General features: G+C 33.2%; 2 protein-coding genes across 6 annotated transcripts in view; one reads left to right on the top strand and one right to left on the bottom strand.

Moving 5' to 3' along the window:
* Window positions 1-1144: 1144 nt before the first annotated feature.
* On the bottom strand, window positions 1145-5907 carry bai (Transmembrane emp24 domain-containing protein bai). The gene is made up of 5 exons (XM_089706572.1): window positions 5588-5907; window positions 5186-5306; window positions 4142-4212; window positions 1971-2097; window positions 1145-1674 (listed from the first exon to the last, which is right to left on the bottom strand). The coding sequence occupies exons 1-5, from the start codon at window positions 5762-5764 to the stop codon at window positions 1553-1555; spliced, it is 618 nt and encodes a 205-aa protein (XP_089562698.1). The 5' UTR covers window positions 5765-5907; the 3' UTR covers window positions 1145-1552.
* Window positions 5908-7551: 1644 nt separating this feature from the next.
* The window catches only part of ERR (estrogen-related receptor), a 29439-nt gene continuing 14928 nt past the window's right edge, over window positions 7552-22062 (top strand). Inside the window, exons 1-2 of one of the 5 annotated variants that reach the window (XM_089706321.1) lie at window positions 7552-7864; window positions 8323-8426. Coding sequence is in view for 3 of the 5 variants with exons in the window: in XM_089706317.1 (XP_089562443.1) it covers window positions 15443-15484 (42 nt within the window). In the remaining 2 variants the exon portion in view is untranslated. Of the gene's footprint in view, window positions 7865-8322; window positions 8432-10180; window positions 10861-15189; window positions 15544-22062 lie in introns of those variants that run through there. The other 4 variants (XM_089706320.1, XM_089706318.1, XM_089706317.1 and 1 more) reach the window with 4 other exon arrangements.

Here is a 22062-nt window from a genome sequence, read left to right as displayed (position 1 = left end):
CTTAAGTGTAACAAAATATCGCATTTATAAAGGTGTTTACAATAATTGAACAATTTATTACGTAATATTATTGATGGGAATGCCAACCTGCAATCGTTTTACCACTTATTGATGATTATTGTAATAAGTGATACCATAGTATAAAGATAACAAGTAGGCCGTGCGTTTAGGAGCGCACGGTACCTAAACTTCCGAGGCGCAGCGTTCTAACATGTCACGTTGGTATTTTTAATAATTGTTTATACAAACACCGACCGCTCACAGCAATAGCGCCCCCGCGCCCCTAACGAGTTACGAGAACCGTCTATGAGAAGTAACCGAGCGACGTTGTGTGCGTGCGTCAAGCTTGCGTACGTATATGAACGGGGGGCGTGGCCAAGCGCTCCAAGTACATACAAATGACGCGAAGTATCTTCGTGCGAAGATAACTTACTTGCTCTCTTTATACTATGGTGATACTAAAGAAATTGTATTTAAATTATATAATAATTTGCATCATTAGGTAAGTTCTTGATGAGCTAAAAATATTGTCACAAAGTAATAAATCAACATCTATTGGAATTAGTTAATATAATACGAATTCGCAAATAATATGGATTTGAAATAATGAATATAGCCTACATTACACAATAGTCTATAAGAAAAAATTGTTTCAAGTATCTTAATTTTATAACTTATATGTAAATTATTTTAATGTTACATCTTGATCTATTATTTATGGTTTTCGTTCAGATGTTTTTCAAAGGAAGGGTTTTTAAAGAGAAATATTCTACAATCCACAAGTGTACAAGTTACTCAAACTTATGTTTTTTACCAAGCAGATGTATTTAGATTCAGCAATAAAATATTAATTGAAACTGGTGTTTTATTACTTATTTTCATTGTTAACGCTGCAATTATCATTAAGTACTTAAGTATCCATATAATTTTGGAGAAAATTCAAATTATAATTTAAGAAGTTAAACAACTGATATCTTGCAGATAACGATCCAATTATGCGAGGAATGTCGGCCAAAATTAAGTAAATAATACATCACAATTTCAATAAATATATAAAGGTTTTTAACTTACATAAAATATCATGTAATAGAATTTCTATTCATGTTCTATTTACGAATTTATTGGAATACAAAAAAACACGCCATTATTTCAAATACTTTTATACATCCTTAGACAAAATCATTCATATACATACAACAAAAATATTAAATAAATCTGTTTAAGTTATTGTATATTACGCGACGACTCGACCACTTATCGCCGCGAGATCTAAAACGGTGTAGCCACAGCATATTGGTCCAGAGATAAGTTTTGTTCTAGTCTCGACACAGAATTTATAGACATTTGTGCAAACAAAACCAAAAGCAGGAACATAACAGAGTATTAAATTCATAAAAATAGGACAATTTAATACTTATTTACTTATGCACATTAATCGATAAAAACTTGCATATTTCATTCAACTTATTTTAAGAATGTTATCATTTTATAGGTAAATAATATATGAATAGCGCGGGACACAAGTGTGACTACACCCAAATAAATAAAGTTGTTATTCAATAAGTTTCTTGGCTTTGAAGTATCTACGGAGGTAGAGCACTTGCCACGTCGCGAGTCCCAACAGGCACACCATTGAAAATATACTGAAAAACAGGACTCTGTTGTTTGTTGACTCTGAAATAAAAAAAAATACATTTTATTGTTAAGCAAAGTCAGGAGAAACTTGACTGTCATGTATAAATATCAATTTTGCATTATATGGAAATGAACGCAAAAAGCTATGTGATTCAGCTAAGAATAGGAAAGTCAATGACTTTCATATGTCTATTGTTTGTTAGTTTATTTAAATACAAACAATTTTTTTTAGGTTATATTCGTTTGAATGAACACCAATGACGTCACAATATGTTATATGGCGCATAATCGATCTTACTCTTAGTTGAATCACATAGGTTTTCAAATGTCTTTACCATTAGTGTCTCTCATTTCCTCTTCCCTCTTCCTCATGAGAGTGAAGTCCTGGACAATCGCCTCGGAGAGATCTTCCAATCTTTTCAACTCCAATTCCATTGGCTTCAATTTGGCGGCTTCACCAATCTATATATTATATATTATACATTAGATATATACAAACAAATCAAGTATGTTTATTTAAATAGTCTGCTTTGGTTCTGCTAATAGTCTATTTCAATGCACTCAAATTCTAGTTAAAAGGGTTTTTTTAAACACGAACAATACTTGCTAGAAATATCTCTTTTATATAGTAAAAAAAAAGGTGAGGTTATGTCTTTAAAAGTTAAAACAAACAAGGCTTTAGGATTTGTGTAGTGAACTATATAAAATGGCCAATACATGCAAACTCTTTAAACACTCATACACAGATGATAAAATGATATCAATCACACAATAAATGCTGTTAGGAAATATGATAATAGTTAAAAACACTCATACAATTAATGGAATAGCAATGTACACACATTTTGTGATAATCAAATTGATTTCTGGTTTTCTATATATGTATTAGAATTACAGCCGTACAAATAAAAACTTGCTTATTCAAACCTTATGCAATGCATAGATATGATAAGAATAAGGATGTCATAATTTCTTACAAATAAATTTGGAATAACGTCGATGTAACTATGCTCACGCTATGCAATAGGCGCGAAGCGGCAACGTCGCAATTCATTCACAAAATTATGAAAAACGTTGAAATTGTCTACGGTTAAGCCTTGGTGCTGTCATTTTGCTGACGCTCGTTTGACTTCGTCGAATTTGTTGTGAAGTTTCATCATACGATGTTCTGTTTATTTATTTTTTTTAAATATTTATTGGAAATAATTTAAATATATCATTAAATATGCAAGCAAATGAAAGAGAACCCTATCCAATATCTGGAGAACAGAAGATAAACCCACCTTGAGATAGAGAGTTGCCAAATAACTGGTACTCAAAACATACAACTCCAGGCTTAGAAGATTTATATTTTCAACGAAAGTGTATATTATTGTGATAAGTTTAGAAATATGTTTTATGTATATATGGTTTGGCGCATGTTGTAAATAAATAAATCATTATAAATATCAAAAGGGTTTTTCATAATTTCGTATATTTTGACATTTCATACAAAATTTTCCATTTCAATAGGTACGTAATGAAATTATTAATTTGCTCAACTTTTTCTACTTCTCGTATTACTCTCATTGCTATTATCTCAAGTTTAGATTGAAAATTGCTTCTAAAACTTGTAAAACACAGCACAATGTACTAAAAGACATGTTATAACTCGGTTATGTCAGACTTATACTAGGGTGGTAGCCGTAATAAGGACGGAATAGCATTAGTATGAATACTTATTACGAAGTTATACTAGGTTACATTTATTTCGTGTTTATTTGTATGATTTTTCCTTATTCTTAGTTTATTCTTTGCATAAAATGTTATAACTCGTTTATTTGTACGGCTGTTAGAGTTTAGAATAGTAAAATAAATACTTAATAATAAATTTTTTGATCCCAATATTGACTATTTGATAAAAAAAAACTTAAGTGAAGACATAATGGACAGATGGATCAATAATTTCATTATTAGACATTTTCTTATTAGACAAAAAAAGCTTGTAAAAGGCATTAAGCAAAATATATTACATAAGCATACATAAATACAAAAATGAGAAAAAAAACAGTAGCATGCTGAAAAAAATAATGCAGACACTCAACAATGTAAATAAGCACACTTTACCCATGTATTCTAGAAGTTGTTGTTTGTGAAGCGCACCAACAAAAAGTAGAAATAAAAATAAAATAAAATATAAGCATTGAAAATTAAAGTAATAAAATAGAGCGTGTGTGCCGAGCACATGTGTCAGAAGTGAAACTTCTTTGGCAAGATTCAAAGATACCAAAATCGTCGCCTTAATCCATGACGTGACGGTATTGCCATGACGCTACCTTTAAATTTTACTGTCAACGCGCCTAACGAAGTTTCACTTCAATAAATAAAAAGTGGAAAAAGATAAAACTTAAATGCATATTATATTGTAGTAAAAACTAAAAAGTACTAACATAGTAGTAACTAAATCTATTGAAACAATAATATATAACCATATATTTTTATTAAAATTAGTGCAGTAAATACTTACACCTTCATAGTTTTTAGCTTCAATTCCTACTTTAATGTCTAAATGTACATCTTGTGGCACACCACGGCGTTCTGAAAAATAATACAATACATTACTATTTATTTATATATTTCTCATATTAATGAACAATAACATTTTTTTTATTTCTCAGCATCTAAGTGTTGCAAGTGGTTTAAGAGAGGTCTTAGGTTTAATCACAATGAAACAAAAATTAGCTTAGCAAGGGACCGAAAGCTGATCAGTCATCACCATAATGAAACCATATTAGTGAAAATGTGAAATGAATCGAACTTATACTAAACTAGGTTTCCGCTCGCGGCTTCGCCCGCGCAGTCAAAGAAAAACCCGCATAGTTCCCGTTCCCGTGGGATTGCGTCATTTTCCCGGGATAAAAAGTAGCCTATGTCCTTTCTCGGGTATCAAAATATATCCATACCAAATTTCATGAAAATTGGTTCAGTAGTTTAGGCATGATTGAGTAACAGACAGACAGACAGAGTTACTTTCGCATTTATAATGATATATATGGATTGATAAGAGGTCACTGACACACATTAACAGTCATATTTTGTGAATGTATTACGAGATTTTTAACATTCAGGTCTTATTTGTTATAGGCATTAATAATTATCATAGTTGATTGTAATTGTTTATGATAGTATACTAATTTATAAGATGGTGTGATGACTATGTAGCAGAAAAATTTGTACTTACTATAAGTACAATGGTCTAGATTTTGTGGGTGAAAGTTACCATCACTAAGGACCATGGGTTTTCATTAATTATTGAATAACAAATTTATCTATGCCTTTTGATTACAAACAAAGTAACTACATAATCCAACAAAGTATAGAGACTGTTAAGCAAGTAATATTATCGTTAAAATATAGATTGATCATTCATGATAAATGATAATGTTTATTTATCAATAACATATTATGTAGTAACAGTTTATACACTTCTTCATGCACATAGTCCAGTAAAAACTTTTAGGTTTTTTTTATCGATCAAGTCAACTTATACTTAGTATTTTTTCATACTTACCAGGTGGCATTTTAGATATGAAACAAACTTCAAATGTATCATATGTTTCTGTCACAAATGTGAATTTTCCTTTTTTAATGTTATCATTCTGTGCTAAGATGTGGCCTTTTGAGTCTTTGACCTGGCAAATAAAACAAATAAACATTTTAAATGAACATAGTCTGGCTACAATATTGTCATATTGAGTGGATCAGTTTTCACACTTCATTTATATGTGTGATGATGTGTATTCTAATAAGATTAAATCTCAACCAATTACTGGATTGTCTTGTATTATAGGCTAGCTGGACTGAATACATTGAGTTACTATGTACTACGTAATAATACCTCAATGACTGAATACCGAAATTTATATGGCGGTAACCTTAACAAAAATACTTGTGTAATGTAACTTCTACTTACAACATAATCTACACGTTGACCAGTAACTTCTGTAATTTCATATTCTCCAGCGACTAGCACGTTTCCTTGTAACTCTTCTTTTAAACATTTTTGGGTGTTAGGTGCCAAACTCCACATAATAGCATCGCAGTTACACCAAAATATACTTAACAAGATAGCGAGATATTGTACCTCCATTTTGCTATTATATGTTCTTCTATTTATAAGCTAAATAGTATTAAACATGTCATAACTTTACGAGGAGAAAACAAACATAAATTCGTATTCGTTTGAAAAAGATACCGATGAGTTGGCCCGACAGAAGAGAAACGTCGTCGTGTGTTTTTTTTAAATAAGAAACTATGTCGTGGATGCGAGGCTATTCGCTAGATAGATTTTAATTTTTAAATTATAAAATTTTCGTTTTATTTTCGTATTATTTACGTTACCGGAAATGTATGAAATCAAGGAATTGCATACAAATCCTAGGAAATGTGTACAATTCCGATACCATTTAGGAAATGTATAAAATATTGTTTAATAAACTATTTAATGCATAGATATCCTAGGAAATGTATAATCTTCCTAGGAATTGTATACAATTCCAATATCGTATTAGGAAATGTATAAAATAAATGATTTCTGTAATAAAACACTGTATCGGGTAACAGTGATTACCGTAAAATAATAATAATATGTTCATATTATCTTACTAATTAACATTTCTTAAATCAACTTATATTCAATCAAATCAAATTTTCATTTGGTTAGTAATCAGTCCCCTCGTCCCGCTAGACCCCTTGTACACGTCCCAGTCGGATTGTATAATCCGCCGTATTACAAACGGCCGGCATTTTGTAATATGCCGAAATTCGTCTTTTTCCAAAATTCTACAAAAAGACGGTCGTGAGCCGACGGAGCCCCACTTCGTGGGGCTCCTATTTCTATCTAATTTTAAAAAACACGAACCTAACCTAACCCACCCCCTTATCCAAACCATAAATTCTGATTACGAATTTTCGGCCCGCCCCCCATCGACCCGCGTACCTTCCAATATCTTAGATGTTTTACATTTCCGATTGCTATTTAGGAAATGTATAGATTTCCTAGGCAATGTGTATAAAATAATTTATTTCACACATTTCCGTACGATTTTAGGAATTACATACATTTCCTAGGAATTGTATACAATGACGGATTATATACATTTCCGTTAACATATATATTATGTACACCAATAATAATCATTATTTATAGTATTCTAAGCATACATGAATACCATAAGGAGGCATAGAATCTTTTTTTAACCAACTTCAATAAACGAGGTTATCAAAATTTCAAATTTCATATATTGTGTATGTTAAGTAGGTTTTTTTGTTTGTATGTTTGTCCATGCTTAACTCAAAAATAACTTAGGATTGAAATGATTTCTTTAGTTGTACCTACATAGTATTATGTAACACAGTTATGTAAGGTACCTATATTTCAACCCAGGCATCAGTGAGTTTTATCAAAATTGGTTCATTTTAGATAGAGGGCTAAATTGTGCACAATGCACAGAGAAAACAAAGTCGACACGACGCTGTTTTGAGAATTTGGCTAAATTCACTCGATGTTTGCGCACTTTCTAATGACAGAATTTTCGAAGTTGGTTTAATTTTGTACATTACAACTGGTTCATATTTTGAATCAACCTGTACGCAATCAGAATATACGCTAAAAACTATTTTAATAACTAGTTTTTAGCGAATGAATGATTTGCATTTGCACGATGCACGATCATATGATCATAATATATGATACCACTTCGACACGTATAAAGGCACAGCCCATGTGTAAAGGTAATCAACATATATCACACAACACAAAACAATATATTAGATAGGGATAGGATTTAGGACTTAAAAATATTTTTTTTAATTAATTTTATTTTATGTACTTTTAATGGCTTATGGCTACCCTAAATTCCCAATCACATAAAAAAAAAATTAACAAACGTCAAATGTCAATTTTATAACCACAAAAGTTGTTTAGATTGGGAACTTTTTAATAAAACTGCAATATTTTGCAACGAATGCTATATATTACCTCAATTTTAATACCGTAGTGTAGATCTTTCTGGTTCTAAAATCATTTAGTACTGTAAATAACGATTCTTCGAACCTACAAATACATAAATTTAACACAGAGCACTGATTATTATTCTCGAAGTTTTGAAGTGTTTTTAGATATTAGAGAAGTTATTTTATGGATGTTTTATCCTATGTAACTAGTTGGTTTTGGAACACATAAAGTTAAGTAAGTATGAGTCATAAAAATTATTTCGTATCATTACTCCATGTTTACATAATACCAACTCCTAGAAACTTAGGGTACTTTTAATGAGGAAGGTCTGTACTTGTTTATTCTATAGGTACTCCTTATATGTAACAAATGCAAATAATACTATCCCTCTCAATGAACAATAATGCAAATTAATTAATAATAATATTGTAGAAACAGAAAATGTTTATATTTGTGGAAAACTTACTGCCAATTATTATATGGGTTCTTTCTAAGTAATGATTATTTTCATTTCACAATTGTACAATGTGTATATTTTTAATGATATGATGTGATGAATGATAGTTCACATAGATTTTAACTTTTAAGTTTAATATGCAATAACGTTCAATACCAAAATTACATTAACTAATAAATATATTAAAATATTAGGCTTAACATATAATATAATGGTTTTAAATTTTAAATTTCAGTCTTTGCCGCTCAACCAGATTGAACTTACAAGTGACCACACTCAAACTGCTACGGCCAGCAAAATGCATCTTTCCAAAGCATTGGACTATTTAATATTTTTTGTGTAAGGTGAGTTCTTTATTATTATATAATTTTTTTATAAGTTTAACTGTACAAGTGAAGGGGCCTTTCACTATATATAATTTTTTTTTTATATTTTTACACAATCATCCATGTCATATGTGATGCCTTACTCCATAAATGGACTATCTACAAAAAAATTCAAATTGGACCTGTAGTTCTTGAGATAAGTGTTCAAACAACCAAACATAAGTACATCTTCAACTTTATATTCTTAGTATAGAGATAACTTGTCATTTTATACATAGTATTAACTATTAATAAGATATGAAGTATCTATTCTCAAATTACAATTGTGAAGTATATAATGCTTCAATACCTCATTAATTGTCTTAGGCAATTTTTCTGATGTTTTAATAGTGAGATAAATAATATAATAATAGAAAAGATGAATATAATAATATTAAATGTCATAAATATTATATTTGTCAATGCAGGTACAAAATCGATTTTAAAACCATGTTTTACTTTTCTATTGCAAGCCTTGTTTATTTTTACTCAAAATGTTTTATTATAATTCACATCACCAATAAAGAAAAAAATATACATTATCGTATAGGAGGTAGCAACGTTGACAAGAGAGAATTTTAGAATACATGTTGCTGTAATTTCAGTTATTTCGATGACATTTTAATTATTTTGAAATAAAAAATTGCACATGGCACCTATTTAACAACGAAAAAAAACGTCTTGCAATAAAAAATTTATGTCTGATGGATCTACCTAAAGGCAAAAGATTAAAAATTACGCGTTAATAAATGACTTTAAAGTTAAGTATATTTTCCTGTGCGCACTAATAAACGCAACCATTACCGCCAGCCAGACAGCCCGGACTCTAACCGAAATAGCAAGAGAAACAGTATATCAAAAACCCAACTATACTAAAATGACTTTTTTTAAAACGTTGCTAGCTCCATTAATGCATAAGTAAATTTTATTGTAGTTAATGTTAAAAACAGCCAGTTATAAAATTATTATAAACTAGCGGTCCGCCCCGTCTTCGCCCGTGGTACATGTTTACGTTTTCTCTACATAAAAACCATCCTCGTACTTCAAGGAATATAATAAAAAAAGAATTATCGAAATCGTTTCCGTACTCAGCCGTTCTCGAGTTATGCGCTTACCAACACATTTTGCGATTCATTTTTATATATAAGAAGAAGATAATATTATTATTATAACACAAGGAATAACAAACAATTATTTTTATGAATAAGTTTCTGCTAATTTAACTAGATGGCTCTGTTCTCAATTTATTTAAAACTGTAATCTTCATCACTCAGATAATAATTTATAAGTTTCAAGGACGACAACAATTATAATTAAGAATTAAATAAAAACTTATCTATTTTTGCAGAATTGTGTTAGAGGAAAATCTATAAATTATAATATAAGTAAACTATTTTTAACTGACATTCTCAAATCAATAGACATTCTTTGGTCATCATACATCTTGGTTTTCCTATTTTATTTAGATATAATTATATTATTTATTTGTATTCATATGATGAGATGGCAAGATGAAATAAAAGAAAGTGTTATTCAATAAAAGTTCTTAAGTCTTAAATTTATGTATGAAAGGAAAAAAAAAATAAGTAAAATGTTTTTCTCATTTTTTTAAATTGGGATGCGTATTAAGTCATCCCAATTTATGAGATATCTCAATCGTGAAATAAAAAAAACTATAACTGTAAATTACATTTTCGTTGCCATTAGGAAAAATAATAAAGTAATGAACTTTTTTTAATTAGAACTTTTATGCTAAACATTGTTATTATACAAACGCGCTTTGTGATGTATTATAATTTATGCGTAAGTATAAGTTGTAATACTTATACAGTTTAATTTATATTGAATCGTTTGTAGTTTATCGAACAACGAAGTACTTATTGCAATTATGCGAATATTTTCCGTGTACTGTTGATTTTGTTTACATTTCATTTCAATCGGCCGATGTAAATAAGCGCGCCACTTAGTGATGTAATATTATACAATGAAAACGAGAGTTGCAGTGGTGTGGCGCGAAAATATTCTTTATGCTGCACTCGGCATTCGGTTCCATTCAGCTGATGCGGCCGTGACAATGCGCGCGGCCGGCGCGGGGGCGGGAACGGCGAAACTGGGTCGTTCGCGATGTGTTGTCAAGTTCAAGGCCACCCAGAGGGGGAGGGGGCTTCCGATCGTCCATAGATGGCGTTGTGCGATTCGAAAAATTTTGCGAGCGGGGTTGAGGTGGGGTGCAGGGGAGAGGAGCGGGAACGAATTTTCGGTGCAACATACGACACGACGCTGCACTCGCGTGTCGAACGTCGCGACGCTCAGTACTGTTAGCTTTGGCGTGATAGCTAGACCCAAATAACACTAAACTAATCCGGCACAACCGCGCCGACATGGACTGGATGGAGATGGACGATGTGGTGCGTACGTTTTTTTCTTTTTCCAAATGCGCTATTAAAATAGCCGGAGTAAAAAGAAATTTTCTATTATTTTCATTTTTGCGAAAAGCGGCCGTTCTTGACCTATCCTAACAGTTTATCATCGCACATTTATAACAAAACATTACATTCTTATCTCCAATATTTGGTGCTCTATATTTTTTTAGTCCTTATTCTTTTAGCTCGTTTGAAACTGTACACTCTCTGTGCAGTAATAAAATAATATATGATTTGAATGTGCTCTAGCACAATTTATGCTATCAATTCTTCCACTCATACAATGTAGACTGATAGAATAACATAGCCACAACTATGTATCGGCCTCTGCACTCATTTAGTATTCGCAAGTGGCTAACAATCGGTCGATTGAGTAGTCAAAAATTGCCTTCAAATCCTGTTTGTCATTCTAACACACGAACCTGGTGCGGAAGTCCTTTAAGGCGAACTATTCTGTTTTTTTTTACATCCTATATCGATTTTGAAGTTAAATATTTAAAGCGATAAGATGTTTATATTGAAACATCAATATACATGACTGGGTACATTACATGTTCATAGCACATTATGTGCACGTATTTCGGGATCGGAAAGTTCACGTTACACGTGCGAAACGCAAAGTAACGTAGACCCGACCTGCCTCAACTCGCCGTGATCGATCGCCGAGCCGTAGCTGCGTCTAGCGAAGCCTATAACGGTTTCGCCGCTCCTATTTCACGTAACGCAGGCAATTTGTTTAGACTGCCAAAAGTATGACGTAATGCTAAATTACCTGCGAACACAATATTGCCTTTAAACATAAAATGTCGATAGTGTATCATTAGTGATCTTAACGTTGATCACCCGGTACTTGATTTAGAAGCGGTGCTCAATTTTAATTATAATTGGTCCTTCAAAACGAGCGCTAAAACGTGTCAAACAATATGCTCAACTTGAAGTATAGGTCGAGGCCGTCTAAATGATTGGTGAAAGGTGTTAATAATAAAAATTATGCAAGTCTATGCACAAGAAAAATACATGATTGAGCTAACAAAAAAATCTAATCCATCATCTGTGGGCTATTTTTTATGGCGTCTTTGAGAACGGGTTCTTTGTTTGAAATAAAGAATGAATACGGCCAGACGAAAGGATGTAAGAAAAATAATATAAAAATTTAATCATCTGCGTTTTGAACTAACTCTAAATCATTAGATGTCGCAAAAAATATTACCGAGCTGATCAGGAAACTATAGTTATTCTGACGTAAAGAAAATTTGGTAACGGCTGTGTAAGCAGGCACAGATAAAATGAGAGTTCTGCCATATTATTTTAACGAAGTTTACTTGTATCTAATCTGATTTGCAGTTGCATACGATAGTATAGTGGGTTGGCCTTGGCTGCTTATCTACAGACGAATTATAGCATAATATTAATTTACGAAGATTTTTCGGATATTTATTCATATTTTGTTGAATCACAAATAATATGATCTGCACTTGTCGTGCCCCGCGGTTTCAAAAATTCTAATTTTGATTGTGAATTTTTATAGCATAAATAGTAAATACCATGCAGATAATTGTTATTTCGAAAACTTTACAATTAGATTGAGAATGTTTCAATGAAACACTCAATTTTCATATTTAATAAAACAAGTATATTATGTTGTCTGTAATATGCTAAGTACATGCTATAATTAACTTATATCTTATTGTTATTTTTATTTAATATAGATTTCAAACTTCCTTATTCTATCTGTTTATTTAAGTCGTATTTGAGAACATTGAATTCAAAAATATTTGAGATATTTGTCGATTTTTTGAGTATTGTCTTGTGATTTTGAAATTATGTCCAAAATTTTATCACCTAATTCTATGCATTTGTTTTATATTTAAATTTATTTACATGATATATTTCATGTAAAAATGAGCGTCACGTTTATTGGTGGTGATATCTTTTGTCACGATTTACCTAACAGCGATATGGAGGCTCATAAAATTATACTGTGTTGGAACAATCAAGGCTACTCGACTTCTTCTAGGTCTGGGGTGCGAAGGTCGCCGAGGCGCTCCACGAAATAAAACTGTCTAGTGTTACATTCACAGTTTGTTAGCATTTCTTGTCTAAATATTTCGGGCCTTATAAAAATCCACCGTCTATTCAATGATCTAAATGGATTTTATTAAGTATGTATTTGCGCTATCCACCAACCATTTGATCCATCTCATTTGTAATTATCAACGTCAACAAAGATATTGTATCGATTGGGGTCACGAGATCATATGTAGCTTTGGTCATGGTCTTCAATAGATAAGAAATAATTTAAATGTAACACTTCCGTAGTGAGCAACCAAGTTAGGGCAATAGATGTTTTCTGCACCACTTCATAGATCTAATATTCTCCAGACACGTTTCGAGTCTTATCGTAATCGTATTGGAAATTTTCGCTTTACATTGTTACGATATTTTATAAAACATCTGTAACCTATTGCGACTTAAGTTTGTGAAATTAGCACAACTCTATTCTTTGTTGTTAACTTCTAATCTTTAACTTAGAAATGCGTCAATACACGGAGTCAAGGAAAAGAGAAAGTGATAACGTTATTCCGATAAAATTATATTGGTACATAAGCACTCGCCTATTACTTTTGACATGAAAATTTTGTGTAGGTAGCAGGGTGATAGCTAAGGGGGTGAGTTCCTCGATTGAAAGCCATGATTGGCAATTCGATAGTTTGCGAATACACATAATTGACAACTTGAAGTAGGGGTATCAGGAGAGGGGAGCTGGAGCGGGAAATTTGGCGGTTGGCCTTGACAATGAACTGGCGGCGCGCACACTACCAAAATCCTCTTTGTACGTAGCACTCACTCACACAAGGTTAGAGGCTGCTATTCCACGAATGGCCTCTCCCACACAATTATTATTGTCGTAGGGTTGGCAATGTGGTTCTAATTATTTCTGAGCAGATGTGAAACTTAAAGTATAACCAGTTTAGACTTCACATTCACAATTACTGATAAATTATGTAATACAGAGCTGATTGATCATCGCATTAGATAATGCTGAGATTAAATTAATAGGCAAATTTTCTTTGTCTTGATTATGAGATTTCAGAAACATAAAACCATATTTTCAAGAATGTAGATCAATTTTATGATGTCTAAGATGTTATGCAACGAAGTCTACTTCTGTTGCATAAGATGACAAAGCTCTTTTAGCTCTCTTGTCAATTATAAATCACGTTTGGGCATTATGTGGTGACCCTATATCCAAAATTCGAGGTTGTCGGCTGCGCGCCGCGCCGCCGCGTGCCTGTCCTAACACAACATACGTATAGACAGCCTAGGCTTTGTCGATAACGACTAAATATCTGCCGCCAAGGCTCTTTGTTACCTATGTGTGTAATACGTATAATGTCTCCGTGTGTGAGTCATCGCCAAAAAACCTAACTGTTATATTTGGTAGTCTGTCCTATTTTTTATTTATAACAATTATAGAGGTAACTAATTGCTTCAATTCTAGTCTGCCCAGGTATTGCTATGTATTATCTTTGTTCATGGCTTTTGTTAATTTAATTTATGTACCCTTGGGGTTTTTAGTTTTCTGTTATCAACGGTACTTTGTTTTATGTTCCTTTAATTTTTATGGTGGCCTTGGGTATCGTCTTTTAGACTTTTAGGCGTTGTCTAACTTTTTACACATTTTGATAAATTTTTATTTGATTGGTTTTAACTTGAAGTATTTTTTAAGTTATAGTTTAAGATATTACGTTCTCAAATATTCTTATTTCATATTTTCAATTACCTATCTCAGTGTAGGTATTTTTGCAGTGCTGTAATTACAGTTATTTAATTAGTGGTTGTTTCTTGACGATAAGCACTCGGCTTGATTTATAATGCTCGTGGTGAATCATGCGTTAAATCATCATAGTTATCGGTCATATATTTAATATCATATAATGTTTTATTCAAAGTTCGGACTAGGTCTTTGTGCATGAATATAAACAATACACTTATGATTAGCAGATTTTTTTTCGGCAATTTCAATTGGCCTTAATTATATTTTAGGTGTGTGTCTAAAATCTTGATCTCATCAATGAAATTATTTCAGAAACTTCATAAAATGTTTAGGTACCACAATTGTACCCAATCATTTCATAATAGCCCCTAAAATACAGCGCTGTATCTTTTATACATAACCTAAACGATGTAAACAACGAACTCTTACATAACGTAAAAGCAGGTAAATCTTCGAAGCGACCAGCCAATGGTGAGCGCCGTTTATTGGGGTCACTTGGGAAAATGTTAACCTGCAGCACTCATTCGTTGTTGCATTTCGAAGGGCTATATATACGTGAGTTATTCGTGGCGGCATTATCGAAGGGACCAATCTGAAAGGCGATGGGCACGTGCTTGGGCGGCGCGTGCGCTGGTGGGGCGAGGCGTGATGTGCGCGTACGCAGTGCGTGCCAGTGCGTAACTGTCGCTACGTTTGTTTACATCTACAACGTTACAAGCTGGTTTTGTATCGTCGACCCCATCATGATTGTAAATATCCGCGTCGTAAACTTTATGAATTTTAAACTGGATGGTCCTGAAATCACGGTTATGGAAATTGCAGTTTTTAAACGTGTGTATAATGTATCGGATGTTATTTGATAAAATTAGTGTGGAATGCAATGTGAAAATGTGAGTATTCTTTGTGTAATCCGTGAAAATTGATAAGCAAACTTGAGCGTGTCAATTTAATCAAAGGCATGTACCTAATAATTACGACATTTAATATATATTCTCGACTGCGTTATGATGTTTAACAAAATCTTCCATTCTTTTCAAGCCAGGAATTTTAAAACCAGACAATTATTTAGGAATAAGAATCCTACCTACTTTGCTGTATCTTCCAGTACCACGTAGAACTAATTTAGGTAATAGCCTAACACCCGTTAATTTTGTACTCCGTACCTTTGACTAATTACGCAATAAAATAGATATAAAATGACTGTCTAAATACACTTGACATTTTTATCATGCACTATTTTATTCACTGCAAAGATAAAGTATGGTTTGTTATTTTAATATTGCGTTATGGATGTGTCGCTAGAAAGCACTGTTTTAATTGAAAGGTCAGGCTATCAAAAGCCAGTTATTAAATACCACGTTATTAGGCCGCGAGACTTTTCATTTTATTTTCTTCACATTCTTTTTAAATTCACTTCTATGTATTTACTCTTTTCTCGGATCTACTCAAATGCGTGACCTAAATATGTTATTATTCAGGACCGTATTACGGTTGTATGAGAGAAAAAGCGCCTTCGAAATTGTACTTTTTGTGAATTTATAAGTAATCCCGGCTTTCGGTTTGTCATGCTTGTCGCATAAATGTAATACTTTTATTGACCCGTCCTTTATATTATGCAATACCCGTAATCAGTTATCTCATACTCCATCTTTTGTGACGAGGATATCATACGTAATTACCAACTCAACCTTAAATTTTTTAAGATATCTTGGAAATTTTAGAGGTAACGGTAAAACATAAATAGCACAAAGATATCGTTAAAATGGAATAAAAATTCATGAGTTTGCGATCTAATCTTCCCTAGGCTTATATTTTATGTAGCTTATTTCGCTCTGTAGTTAATCAGCTCTAAATCATTGTCAGACGGATAAAGTAACTCGTTTATATGGATGTATAAATGTTGTTTTTCATCTGATTGCCACCGAAAAATATTGAAGAGTGATTAGGGAGAGAGCGGTGAGGCGTAGTTTTCCGCGGCGCGAGCCTTGGTATAGGTCGGGCGCGATGTCATCGGCCGCGCAATGTCACCCGGCGTTCCGTCGCACCACCCCCCGCCCCATCTAGTTCAGCGTCTGCGTGAATCAACCGACATTCGAGCTTCGAACCATTTCCGAATTATATAAAATCATAAGCCCCTCTTTACATGTATTATATTGAAATGTATTCACTGCGTTTTAACCACTTTCTATTGTTTTTAACATTCATTGTCGTGTGCGGTACGAATGATGTAACGTGTGACTGGGTCACCTTATTCCTTTGCATACCTTTTCAATTTTATTTACAAAGATGCAGAATGCGCATTACGTAGGTAGGTAGGTACCTAATGTTTTTCGTGCAATTAAAAATTATCATTTTGATGTATTTTGTGTTTTTATAATTAAAACATCATTTATATTTTTAGCTCCTGTTTTTAATACTTAAATTAATTGCTTTTTTTTCCATTTACATGATCAATTTTGCAGGCCTGTACCTACTAATACTTTACGAATTGTGATATATAGGTACCTATTATCGTTAAGATAATGATTGTGTCACGCAATATTAAAACAAGCTAAGTACCGAATTTTTTGGTTCTGCTTTTATATCAGATTAGTTTTGCTTATGCCTTCCTTTGTTTTACATGAAGGAATTTCAATATCCCAATACCGAGAACGGCGATGAGATGTGATTTATGATGAATGTTTGCGAAACCTTCGTGTGTCACGCATCGCTTCAGAAAGTATGTAAATGTTGCCACAATTGCCTAGAGATTGTGGTAGGTCGTATCTAGCCGCTCGCCTATTGGTCGGGGCGGTAGAGCGGTTAGATTGGTAGAGCGGTAGAGCTGGGCAGGTGTTTTTGGTAGTTGTCCGCGTGGTGATATTGGGCGATGTCGGTCGTTGACACCGCGCTATCTGCATTATTTAGCCCCGACTCAATGTCGGCACAATGTCGAATCGCTAGAGTTCACAGACCGGCGTGCGCCTTACCGACCGCCTTGTTCTAGCTCATTTTCATCGCTCGCTCTTTGGGCTTTCGCTGCCATTATGAGGGGCCATTTATTTATTAATGCGTTTATAGTTTTATTAACATTAACATTATTGTCCTTGTATCCTTATTTTTATACTTTATATATCTAGATATTGAGTGTAGACATGGACAAGGATAACTGCTTTAAAAAGTAACAATTTGTAAAGAATATTCATAAATTAATAAATTGCCACTTAAGAATTTTTAATAAAGATGAATAATTCTGGCTTATTTTAAATTCAAATCATGTATAATTTTATATATTTTATTTATGTAACGCAACAGTTCTTTTAACAGTTGAAATTAAATCACCACCTTCCATATCTGTCGTTTTATATAAGTGGTGATACGTGATGGCCGTTTAGGGTAATAATGTAGTAAGGGCACGCTGCACGTTCGCCGTTCCCGTATACCGTTGCTCGAAGTGGCAAGGCATGCTCCGCAGTCGGTCGGTGGGCTGCGAGTTGCGACAGTGGGTCGGAGCGCGCGGAAACCACGCCACGGTCAAGGCCGCCGTCTAGACGCAACCCCCGCCCCGGCCCCGCGCCCTCGCACCTTCCACCCGCCTTCCCACCCCACCCTATTCGTATCTCCCCTCTATTTATTTTTACCTCGACAGCCGCCGCCGAATTTGCCTGGGTTTCTCTTTGTAGGTTCACGGACCTGACCTACCCATATACGTAACGCTAGGCGCGACGTCTGATTCTCTTTAAGATGATAATTATAATTAAATTATTCACTCACGATTAACACGAATCTCCCAGGCCCGTTTAGATTCGCCTCCGGGTAGACATTGATATATTATTACGCAAACCCATAATTAACTGAGGTTTGATATTTTAAAATTATGATTTGATTACTTGGAATCATAAAACTAAATGCTATTTCGACATGTAGCTTTGGTGCTTCTAAATTTATTTCATTACTCACTATCTGAATAATTTGTGTTGTTTTGTTCGTAAAAATAACTTTTACAGTAGGAGTCGGTTGATTTTTTTAGTTGGAACGAGAATAAAATTCTTCCGGAGATTACGTAGGTTTTTGTGATTTGGCACCTGACATGAATTATATAGCACTAGCAATGCCCTGCGGTTTCACACGCATAGATAGCGATATCGTTACAGTGAAAAGTCTACTATAGGTCGGACTATAGGTTTAATTTTTAATCACATGAAAATCACCTTTACCCCGTCCCGCACTAAGGCCTTTTTTTTTGTTTTAGTGGGGAAATCTTTCATAGATACCCACGGCCTCCGGGGGAGGGGCCGTGGGTTATGTCGGATTCCTACCGACCAAAACCCCACTGTGTTCCGTCAAGACGCATATTGGTAGAATTCCTCCGTGACCCCCGCACTACGGCCTGCTCGAACAGTATACCTACTATTTTCTGTAGATTGACACTTTTAAAAATTCGTTATATCTTTTGAATGGAATATCCAATTCTTTTCATTTAAAAAGTATTTTGCTGGTATTGAAACAGTCTATAATAAAACATCATTTAATGGGATAAGGATTAATATATGTGTATGGATAACATGGTTTGATTACTGTCGGCACTTCTATTTACTTTGAAAACGTAAAAAAGTTGTTGTAGTAACATAACTACTGAAGATGGACATATGGTATCGCGGACTTTCTTGTAGACATTGATCCATTCTATAATACCGTAGAACATTTTTTTGTTCTATCTTCAATAGATTCCGCAGCGCACGCGATGACAGAAGTTTTATTGAGGATTTTTTTACACCTTGGGTTACATTATTGCATTTTTGGTAAGGATCTCTAATTTTTTTGAAAATGCAATATAGCCTATGTTGCTCAGTAAAGATGCAGCTTTCTAATGGTGAAAGAATTTTTGAAATCGGTCCAGTAGTTTTTGCGTGAAAACCATACATACATACATACTTACATACATACTTACAAACTTTTCCTCTTTATAATATTAGTATAGATTTAGTTACTACAGTACGTTCGTACGTGGGACACAAATAATGATGTACATATTTATGTACAAATCATAATGCTGACTTTTGAGCTAGAGACATTTATTTTTATTTATTTATAACACTTTACTATGCTAGTTATACAAATTACTTAAAACTAAAACTTATAGCTAAACTAGCACAGAGGGCGCCCTTATCACTAAAGAGTGATCATTTAATTAGGTATCCTTGAAATTCAAAATGCAATTTATAATCGCACATCGTTAATCGTATATTCAAAAAGTACCTGCAGGAAGTATTTGGTCTTCCGAATTCATTACTCTCAAATTAATTTCAAACAGTGTTAGGATAAACACTGCCTGTCAAAACTGGTCAAGGAAATAGCTGTTCTTCCGTATTCCAATTAGATTTAATTTTAATGACATGCTATCTATCGCAAAGATCAAGTGTGTAACTTGTTTGCAAGACTCTCTGATTGGGAGTAGTGAAATCATCGACGGGCGGTCTGTCTGTGAATAACTAATGTTACCTTGGACGTTGTGGGACCACACGCAAATGCTGCACGTTATATAAGTAGACTTTTTTGTCTATTTTTAACGTGCCAATCAAATGCAATCGCTGCGCTAATTTCGAGAACATGTTAAGCAATGCTCGGCTTGAATGTTTACCGAATATCGTCCGAAGCTCTTATACAGGCGTACGGCCCTGAATTCGGTTCCTTCTCTAACGTCAATCGTCTTGTGGGATGAGTATGTTCATTCAACGCTAGGTTCTTGTAAGTATTGAAGACTTAAAAGAATACTTATGGAGCTACATTTCCATTGACTAATATCTCGAGAATTTCCAACGAACGAGCTCTATTGATTTTATACGTTCCAAATACTTAGGAATAACTTTCTGGGTAAAAAATTCATTTATTTTATTTTAAATCAAAAGCTTTGCGTTTATAAGAAAAGTAGCGTGGTGAAAAGTTATTTAAACTAGAACTGAAGCTATAATTTTCTTAAAATTTTTATTGAGTTCAATTTAAGTGTATTTTTGTAGTATTACGTAGGTACATTGCAAAAGTGTATGCAATATGCACGGCTCAATTATGTATGGGAAAGGATTGAATATTTGCATTATGTATAACATGCAGAAGCATTTACCATGGTAACCGATTTGGAATGCCGGATTCAGCAAATATACAATTCTCGATTGTTAATTCTCAATTACATTTTTTTGTAACATATCCTCAAAAGGTACCTAAATCAATTTGTCAAAAGTTGCAGCGAAGCAAATTACAGCTCGCAAAAAAGTCTGTCAGTTTTGTAATTACTAATTATGTTCTCAGTTTTTGATACGAACACGTTTTGTCCGTGTTAGAATTGTTAGTCTCCTTACATAAATCTCTTAACCTTAATAACGAGTTTTACAGCCCACACGTTTGTCGATATCCGATATTTGAGATAACTTAAAATAGCTCGATCGATGTTTGTGATATTACAGCGGAACAAAAGAAAAACCGGTAATGCCTAAAACGATTCAATTAAGTGGTTCTTTATAATTGAAAACTTTCGTAACAACAGCGTGACAGCTAATTGATATTTTATTTGAAGTTGATTTTTTATCGTGTAGCAAGAGATATCGATATGATAACATATGGAAAAATATGGCAAAGACGTTGGCAATGCTAAACGATCATAATGTTGTGGTAGGTCCGGGATTTTCATAAACAATGCGTCGCGTCGCTGATATTTTTTTCTATCGGCTATTGCTAATGTACGTCACGATGTTTCTGATAAAGAGGCAAATAAAAACCTAGTCTTTTATTGTGTGCGATAAGCGAAAAATCATAAATGAACACGTTGCTGTGAATTTATTAATTTCTCTAATACTTTCATGAGTATAGTATCAATAACTAATTATTGATTGCATAGAGCTATACTGCATGCGATTATAATAAATTTCATAAGATTTTCAAGAGAAATTTTAATGCCTAAAACTTTGAGTATGCACATGATAAAAAATAAAAATTGCGATATAAATAAGAATAACCATTGTCAGTCATACTTGGAATGTTCTTTAAATAAATTCTAAAGGAATAGGTATTCTGATCATAATGTGGAGCAGTAGGTACAATTATATGTATAACGTAATAGATTTTTCAAAATGAACTGGTTTGGGATTTACGAAATAACCTACTTATTCTTTGAAGTGACTAAAGTAAAGTAAGTAATTACTAATTAGTATCACTCAAATGAGAATATTCTAGAAGGAGCACTCTGACTTATATTTTTAATTACGTAAATTGTACAAAAGTAATTGGCTTTGTTAATCATGAAAAGGTAAAGCTGTATTATAATAAAATTTGGATTACTGCTTAAGGAGTGTTATGCATAAATACTTCGGGGTTCATCACATTTGCTTAGGATTAAATGATAATGGAGAGAGATACTCTTCCTCCTGTAGGAACTC

The sequence above is a fragment of the Colias philodice genome, chromosome 18 (assembly GCF_061535455.1).
Source record: "Colias philodice isolate Cphi_HAF_F1 chromosome 18, ilColPhil1 Martin Lab GWU primary, whole genome shotgun sequence".
Classification (NCBI taxonomy): domain Eukaryota; kingdom Metazoa; phylum Arthropoda; class Insecta; order Lepidoptera; family Pieridae; genus Colias; species Colias philodice.
The sequence above is the reverse complement of the archived record's forward strand: the minus strand, read 5'-3'. Positions and strand labels throughout refer to the sequence as shown.